General features: G+C 39.5%; 1 protein-coding gene across 3 annotated transcripts in view; it reads right to left on the reverse strand.

Annotated features, from left to right (window-relative positions):
• The window catches only part of LGR5 (leucine rich repeat containing G protein-coupled receptor 5), a 125,342-nt gene extending 116,381 nt beyond the window's left edge, over positions 1-8,961 (reverse strand). For all 3 annotated transcript variants that reach the window (XM_063075562.1, XM_063075561.1, XM_063075560.1), the window contains exon 1: positions 8,750-8,961. In XM_063075562.1, the coding sequence (XP_062931632.1) occupies positions 8,750-8,961 (212 nt within the window). The remainder of the gene's footprint in view (positions 1-8,749) is intronic.
• Between the last annotated feature and the right edge of the window lie 382 nt (positions 8,962-9,343).

Here is a 9,343-nt window from a genome sequence, read left to right on the forward strand (position 1 = left end):
AGTAGTTACTAGAATATTCCTAACTCATTCTGTAGATTCATTCAACAAACATTGTGAAGCGAAAGTCTCTATATGTATACAAAATAGATGATTAAGGAATGTAACTCCTTCCATGAAAATTTTATTTGGTTTTCATACCCAAATAATCTTCACTGTATATGTATACAAAAACTGAAAGGTTTGTGTTAATTTTGTGTTGATAGATTTAAGGACCAATTGATTATGTAACAGAGTTCTTTCAAGTAAGTGCTTTGCAAGAAAATTTATAACCTAAAAATTTCAAGCACCATGTGGTGTTTTGTGTCGAACCAATAAACTCATTAAAATAACATTGGGCAAACCCAAACACAACACAATGAAAGTCCTAACATAGCCCACATTAACCAACCAACTTTAAAATAATATCCTTGCTATGTACTAAGGTTAAAAATTCTGCAAATTCTTTATATTTTTTCCACTTGAGATCATGTGTGGTTTTCTGCTTTCCTGAGAAATACACTTTTGTGGCTTTTTTGATCAAAGGAAGGTTATTTTGCAAATAGACGTCTTTTGTAGATGTCCCTGCTCTAGTTAATCAAGGTTTCAGTAAAAAAAGAAGGGCAAAAGTATTTACCTGTTTTTTAGTGAAACAAAATTCTTAGGTTCTGTTTTTAGTGTAGACTTTGGAAAGAAGGCACACATGTAAGGTTAGCCACCACAGGTGTGTGTGTGTGTGTGTGTGTGTGTGTGTGTGTGTGTGTGTGTGTGTATGAGGGAGACAAGGAGGGGGAAAGAGGAAATAAAGGAATTTGGCTGCAAAATTGAGTAACAGTTTGAAACACTTGGCTTCCAGTTGTGAAAGATGAGCGACACTGAGGAAAAGGCTGGGCTAACAAGGGACCACTTGAGGAAAGCTTAATCTCAGCTGGCAGGCTGACAAGGAAGGTCAGCTTGGTGCATGCGTTCTCAGCTGGAGTTGGGCTCCCTTTGCCAGGACAATTGTCTTCTGCATTTCAGCTTCTGAACCGAACTGAAGGTGCCTTCACACAGCCAGTTCCTTAGTCTCTCCCCTTAAAAAGGTTGGCCCTCCACTGCCATGTCCTGTCAACGTATGGATCATTTCCGCAGAGCAAGTGGCACAAAGAGAATTGTTTCTTATTGGTGTGTTGGTGTGTGTGTTAGTGTGTGCCTGAGATCCTTTTCTTCCGCCTTGATCACCACAGTCCTTGTTTAAAGATAAAGCGAAACTTCTGAAGGCAAGAAGGATAACAAAAACATGAGAAAAAGAGGTGCATAAATTAACAGCAGGACACTTGAAAATTAGGGATTGCTGAACAATTTTAAGTTATTAATGTTAAGGTAATAAGAAACCAGAGTATGAGAGTACTGTTTTAAGAGATTTTAGGGATGGTACCCCAGTGTATCCTACATTTTCTAAACTTCAGTACTTACTTGATGAGGGACTCTTTACACTGTATATAATTTATAATTAATTGAGCACCTATTTTTTTGTGTGTTGACTTCATAATACAATAAATGGTTAATGTGTATCAGGTTTATAGCAGCAAATGAATTGAAGAACTGAAGAAATTAAACACGCAGTTCTGGAAAGGTTCTTTCAAGGAGGGGACTTTTCTCTGACTTATCCAGATTACTAATTGATACCAAAGTCTGTGTCACTGGTCTAATCGTTAAACCATGTGTAGTTTTAAAATATATGTGGAGGAATTGTACAAAACTTTGAAATAATTTTCTATGCTGAATCAAATGAATAACATTATGACACCTTTGTGACACCGATTCATCTCATCTCATCCATTTTAAACGTGAACATAAACTCGAATGAAACTTGTCTGTTAAGAAAGTTTATGTTTCTCTGAATTAAGAAATGTTTCCACAGAATACAGCTACTTTATTTGACACATAGATCTGGTCATACAAAAATCTTTTATTTTTACTTAGGAGGTTACAAATCTATTAATCACTTTTTACGATACTCTGGCAGCTACCACACTATATCTAACCTGGAGACAAGAAAAATGGTTTCTGTGGGAGTAAGAAAATGGGTATATAAAAATATACCTACTAAACTTCAAATATTGGCCCTAAACTATACAAATGTACTTCAAAAAGTTTGTGGAAAATAGAATTACAAGAATACGAATATTTCCATGAACTTTTTGAAGACCCCTTGTATAACATCATGTTTATTTTATTGAAAATTAAAAACTTCATTTTGCTCTAAAACCTTGAAGAAATATTTCTCTCATTAGAGCTTTGTACGTTGTGGTTTTGAAAAGAAAAATGTTCTGAAATATATCGGCATCAATTAAAATTATTATGGGATATAATTGTAAATTAGAAGACTGGTTTCCTTATGCTACTGGTAAACTGGCCCTGAATATAACTTCAAAGAGGTCCTAAAATATTTTGAGCAATCAAAATATCCCTAGAATAAACTTACAGACCTCCATCAAGCTTCCAGGAATGGTACCTGTGTCATAAGGTTGTTGTGGGGATAGGACTAAGTATTTAGCATAGTGCCTGACACCCAGGAAGCACAATATAAATATCAGTTGTTATTATTACTGTTATTAAAATAATAAAGTAATTTGGATATGTAAATACTGGTGCATGTTCAAATAAACAACTCATTGCATCATTTAAGTTGAACACAATTCAATTGTATTTCAAGTGGGCCTGGGCCATAATTGTGATACCAGGAGCCTGTGTTGTTCTGTTACTTGTAAACTAGTAGTTTTCATCTATCTTTCACTGACCCTTTTTAGCCACTGGGGTTTCAGCAGCTGGTTCAGCCAATTCTATTCAACATTGCAAATATTTACTGAACATGCCTGAAGAGTCAGGCACTGATGTGGGCACTTGGGATATAAAGTGGAAAATATCCTACCCTTGAGGAGCTTACAGCCAAGTGAGGAGAATAAAATCCTGAAATAAAGTAAACTCATCACTACGTTCTGGAGTATTATTCCATCTGACTTTAAGGAAGATTTTTCATGGTCATGGGTAGGTTCCTTTGCACATGCTCAAAGTAAGTTTTAGCTTCTCCAATTTGACTTAAACAATATGAATAGAAGAAATCTCTGAGGGTATGAAGAAGCACTCCTGCTCATGAAGCATCTTTTAGACAGTTTCCCCCTAATGCTAATAGCTTTTAAGAGTTTTCTAGCATTGCCACTAGAAAATGTCATTCCATTTCTTGAAATCAAATGATTAATGTTCTCCCTTCCAGTTTCAATCAAGTAAGGCATTTCCATTGGGCTTAACCAATGTAACAGAAAAATTAACCGAAAGAGGCAGAAGAAAATGTCACAGATTTTAAGAATGGATCTGCTTCCTACCTACAGAAAAAAATTAATTTTGAGTTGTGAGAATTTTAATGAAAAATTCCACATGATAGCCTGTGAAATGTCTCATTTTCCCATAGATAATGAGTTCTACAGGTGAAATTGGGCATTAGTTGTTGTCTACGATAGCTAAATAAAAATGTGGATTGAAGTTGACAGATCTGGGAATAGAAGAGTTGTAGTGGATTGGAACTCATGGGAAAATTTAACAAATGACATTCTACTGAGATACATCAAAAAGAACAACAGGGTTAGATAATCAGCTTGTTTAGTTTGGTATGTAATATATCAGTGTGACCTTAATGCCGGTCTGACTTATCTCCCTACTTCAAAATTTCCTATAAAGGAAAGCATCGCAATAGGTGTGAGGAGGTTGAATCTTATAGGAAGGAATTTGCCTTCTCATGAAGACTTCAATGAACCAGAAATATCTACTTGAGGGGTGTTTATAAGGAAATGTACCATTTAGCTTTATGTTAAAGTTATGTAAATAACTGAACAAAACAAAAAAATTACTTTACAAAATTGCTCAATGCAGAACCCACTACTGTTTTTCATTTCTGTCATATGGCATATGATTTGGATTAATTGGGAACACACTTAAATTTATAGTTAAAATGACTTAAATGCATAAATTTGATAGAAGAAATATAAAAAATGCTTCACTGAGTAAGTTAAAATTAGGTATCAGTCACAAAACTATAAATATTCTGTAACGTCTTTAATTTTACCATAGCTTTATTGGGTTCATTGTTTACTCTGATATTGTTTCTATACCTTTGACAGCTATATATTTTGGAAATTAAAAACAAATAGTTCAGAAAAATAAACTTAGCTATGAGAAATCATAGACCAATTTTATGTTTCTGAACTTCTTTAAACACATCTAAGTGTGAATGGTTCCATTATGAAAACATGACTTTGTTTAACTACACAGGCTATTTCTTGATTCCAGTTGTCTAACTCATTTATGATTGCTACCTTTTGTTACTTCATCCGAACTCCTTTACTCTGAAGAAAATGAATAAGGAGGGAAGGAAAAACTGAAAATCATGTTTATTATATGTAAAAACGCATTCTTGTCACACAAACTCTGCCATGCATATGCTGGACATATTCAGCAAAATATTTATTCTAAATTTATGCCACAAAATTGTTTGAATCAAAACTCACTACTTTAAAAAATTACTCAGACTAATTTAGTCAATTAGTTTCAGTAATTGTTCCCATAACAAAAACATTACACAGGGAATCCTGGAGAAAAAGAAAGAACTTCATTATAATGCAGAAAAGTTATTGACATCGTTACATTTTAAACAAATTTTAAAAGTAGGTTGTAGAGTAAACTATATAAATTTTGCAACTGATCTAAATTTTAAGGCTGTTATAATAGTAACCCTTTTATAACCATTTAAGTACAAACATATTCTTTTACGTAAAATACTTTTCTTTGCTTGAAGGGAAATAGAGATCTATTAAATCATTTTCAAAGAGGATTCTAAAATTTTTCTTTAATTTTGAAACTGCATTTTAAATGCCTGAAATACTTATATGATACCAGGACCATACTTAATTCAACTAATTGAGGTTTTTGATCAGTTCTTATTAACATCAGTTTTACTAATTATGTATAAAATAAAATTTTATTTCAAAGTTACATATAGAAAAGTAATCTAACTACATAAAATTTAAAAAATCCCAACTTTTATCTCAGTTACTTTGGTTCATACAACATAAATTTGCTTGTGGATGAAATGTTCATGAATTTAAGCAACAGCAAAGAAAAATTTGGTTTTCATTTTAAAATAAAATAGCTGTTCTAGACCAATAAAGAAAATAATATTTACAGTATTAAGATATTCATTAGGATTTAGTTTTCTACCTGGATGCCATACTTACTTGATGAAAGATACATCAAAGTAGCATAGAGAAGTTTACTTTTAAGACCCTATTAGCAAAAATGTTCACATTTGATGCATTAAAATAATTTATCTACAATGAGATTAGATGCTAGAACTATTTTATTTCTGAGAAATCACTACTGGTAAATGGAGATGTATTAAATGTTGTAAACAATTATTGTCTACTTTTGTATCTCAACCTTGGTGTGCCTTATTTTCTGCTGAGTGAACTTTATTAGCCCCTGTTAGTAAAATCAGAGCCCATAATCATTGGGGCTGGGGGGGAGGGAAAGACAGAAGAGATTAAGGCTGAGATTTTTCCAGTGTTTCCACTATGTTCAGTGGTCCAGTTACAGATGTACTGGGGAATGCAGTTTAGTAAGAAAAGAGAGTTAACATTAATGTTTGGACTGGCTTAAGATTTAGCTTTTCTGGGAAGAAAGATTATAAAACGGAACATAAACAGCTCTCACCTTCTATGAAGAGATTTAGGAAACTTTCTTTACTTACAAGTCTGACTAGCCAGGTATCAGATTGTGGCAAATCTATTTGCCAAATGTGTCCGGCTGGAACTTGCTATCGTTAATCTGTCTGAAGAAAACGAAATGCTTGTTCTGTGTGTGTGTGTGTGTGTGTGTGTGTGTGTGTGTGTGTGTGTGTTAGGAGATAACACATTGACTGAATAAATGGCAATAACCTATTACAAACAATAAAAGTAGTAGCTCTGGCCTTTGACTCATATCAGTCTTCGCACACTGCAACTTTCTCATCAAAGCTTAATCACAAGCTGGCTGTTTAGCTCACTTGGTTAGAGCATGGTGCTCATAGCACTAAGGTGGGATCCCAGCCACCAAAACAAAAACAAACAAACAAAAGCATAATTACCACTGGGCCACAGTGGAATGGAGCCAAAACTCAGTGTTCTCTTTCAAGAGCAAATGAAAGTTATTCCTTAAAATAAAAAAATCAGTGAAATACATGCTTATTTACTTGAATATGAGTAAATCAAAATTCTTTTAGGTTAAGACTGCACAAGAGAAGGCAGAAATGGTCAGATAATACTAGGTGTAACCAAAAGAGGGCATCATCTACCCTTAATGTCTGCACAGAGTGCCTGTCGTTATGAAACAAAAAACCCCAAAACCCTCAACCCAGAAAGAAGGGGATCCTATGGCCAATGGCATTTTGAACTTTATAAGAAGACCAAATCGTGAAATCACACATTATGAAGAGTATCAGGTCAGTTATTTACTTCAGTTCTGATTTCTACATTCAGCACTCACATACCCTGAAATGTTACCATTAGAAGCAAGTATTTAACATTTACTGTATCACTTTTCACAGACATTCGGAGTTTAATATTTTATAGGGTACTGAGAAAATTTCCCCTTAGGCCAGGGTACAGGCTGTCACCAAATAGCATAATAATATGACATTTAACTTCCTAATTGTATCTTAACTTCCAGGGGTTGTCTATAATAGATAGAGAACAGTGGCAGTAGGTGGCAGTAAGTTCTCCTGAGCACATGGAGGATGCAGTTAAGTGCATTTGAGGTATGTGGGAAATGGTTTAAAGCAGAATTTTATGCCAACTTTTAGTAAGAGAAGCCTAACAAATGTTCATTCTTTCAAGTGGGAGAAAAAAACACCCTGACAGTATTCCTATATTTATTTTCTGTATGCTTGAACATATTTTTTAGTGAATATATGATTTAAATAATAGGTAAGCGTTTAGGAGATTGCACACCTTCCTCGTAGACAAATGAATTTTTGCAGGGCGATGGGGAAGAATAGTTCTAGGCCTCTAAGTGAAACTGCCAAACTGGTCTCAGAAATTCACTATACTGGGGAACACTTGATGCTAGAAACGCTGCCTTTAGTAGTGTAACAGAGAAGGTGGGGATGAGTGTTCCGCATTATAGTAGGGACAGCTGTTCAGAAGGAGGCAATGTGAATTTTGAGAATGATCATTTAGGAAAGCAGACTTCCATGGTTGGAAAAATATCACTACCACATGCGATGAGTACAACTGAAGGCAAACCTGGTGGGGAAAATAATTTTATAATCCTTTCAGGTAAAGAAAAGTGGCCAAAACAGTTTTATGGTAGATGAAGTCACTGCCATCTACCAATACTAAAATCAAGCAGGATGGTACCTTTCTTTCTTTTATAATTTTGGGCCCCTTTCTTTAAACTCAATATTAAGGCAAGTTAAAAAAAAAAAAAAAAATGTTTTTTTCTTCCTCTCTCTGTCTCCAGAAAAAGAATCACTACCTAGTGGAAAACGTTGTGCAAGCCTCTTCATGTTTCTTCCCTCCAGAAAAGAACTAAACAGAGGAAAGACCAAGTTCACAAACAATCCATCTGGCTCTGCCAAGGTACATCAGAGAAGCCGAAACTGGGATTGCGAGGGCTTGGGGTGGGCTTACTGCAGTGTCTCCAATAAAACCTAAATGTTTCATCTTGTGGTCACGAGCGCACATTTCCAGGCTGGCCTTGACCCTGGTCTCTCGCCCAAAGGAACCGAGCCTCAGATTCCTGACACACAAGTGGGGAGAGTAGTCACCATGGTCCCCGAGAATAGGGTTCCTCTTGGGTCACCTCATCCACCCAACCACCTGTAACTCTCAGGCCTGGATTTTTCAGAGGCAAGATTATGAAATAAGCCGCTACCTCTCCTCCGCCGTCAGTGCTTCGGAGGGGGCAGTGTGGTGGGGGCAGGAGGGGTGGGATGATCCCCAAGAGATGACAGAGAGCTTCAGGTCTCCCCTAGGGTGTCGCGCCGCTGTTTACCTGCCTGGCCGCCTTCAGTCCATTTCCCCGGGGGAGGAGATGGTTAAAGATTACAGGGCGGCCGCGGGCACTTCAAAGGGCGGCTCGGGCAGCCAAAGGTAAAGATAACGTTCTGGCAGCTATAATCGGGGTTTGCGGTTGCCACATTTTAATCGCTTCGTTAAAAAAAAAAAAAAAAGAAAGAAAAAAAGAAAGAAAGAAAGAGAAAAAGTTTTCATTATGCTACAGTGCAAGGGATGGAGAGTCAGTCCCTCTGGACCAGGGCAAGTTAGGTTCCTCGTTTGAAGAAACTTTTTACAGCCCATCTCTTCGTGCAACGCGACTGGACGCAGAGAGGAGGTTGAGGCGGGGACCAGCCCGGCAGCCTGTCCTTGGGCTCCAGGCTCCGGGGCACCAATGCCCAATCCACACACAAATGCCTCCACTCGGAGGAATTCGCCCTGCGACGTGCCTAGCGCGGGACCGGGTAGCTGCGGTTTCCCGGGCTGCACTTGAAGCCGTTTCTCTGCGGGCCCGGAAAGTGCGGGCGCGCTGCTCCCGAGACACGTGCATTCTCTGGGGGCCCAAACAGGTCTGGCCAGGACGCCCTTAGCAAGCTCGCCCGCCTCCTTCAGAGGAGACGGGCGCCAAGGAGCCCCCAGCGTTGATTTAGACTAGCCCCCCTGCCCCTCCAAAGCCCCTACCCGGAGCGAGGTGGGGGCGCACTTACAGGTAGGAGGTGAAAACGCTGAGGTTGGAGGGCAGCTCCGCGAGCCCCAGGTCCGAGCAGTCCACCCTGAGCAACATCCTGCCGTCGGGCTCGCACTGACAGTGCGTGGGGCAGCCCCGCGGCAGCGCGCCTGGCCTCGGAGAGCCGCCCGCGGCCGCCAGCTGCAGCAGGACAGGCAAGGACAGGAGCACGCCGACCCGGGAGGTGTCCATGGTGCCGAGGCAAGGAACCGCGAGCTGGACGCGGGCGGAGGGCAGCTCCCGGGCTGCTGCGGACCGTGGCGCTCCGGACGCCGCTCTGCGGGTCTCTGCAGCTCAGCGGGCGCCTGCAGCACAGGGAGTCGTGCTCCGGCCCCCGGGCAGGGGCGCCGAGGAGAAGCGCGGCGGGGACGGCGGTGCACGTTGCCACCAAGCCGGCCTCCCGAGCAGCCCTCGCGGCGGCAGCGGCGGCGGCGGTGGTGCGCGTTGCTGCTGCAGGCGGCCTGAGCTGTGTGGAGCAGCATCTCCGCTCGCACGCTCGTTTTTTAAAGCGCTCCAGCCCAAATTGCGCGCCCAGTGACGTCAGCGCAGCCCGACTTCCCAGGCACCCCCCGCC

The sequence above is a fragment of the Cynocephalus volans genome, chromosome 12, assembly GCF_027409185.1.
Source record: "Cynocephalus volans isolate mCynVol1 chromosome 12, mCynVol1.pri, whole genome shotgun sequence".
Taxonomy (NCBI): Eukaryota; Metazoa; Chordata; class Mammalia; order Dermoptera; family Cynocephalidae; genus Cynocephalus; species Cynocephalus volans.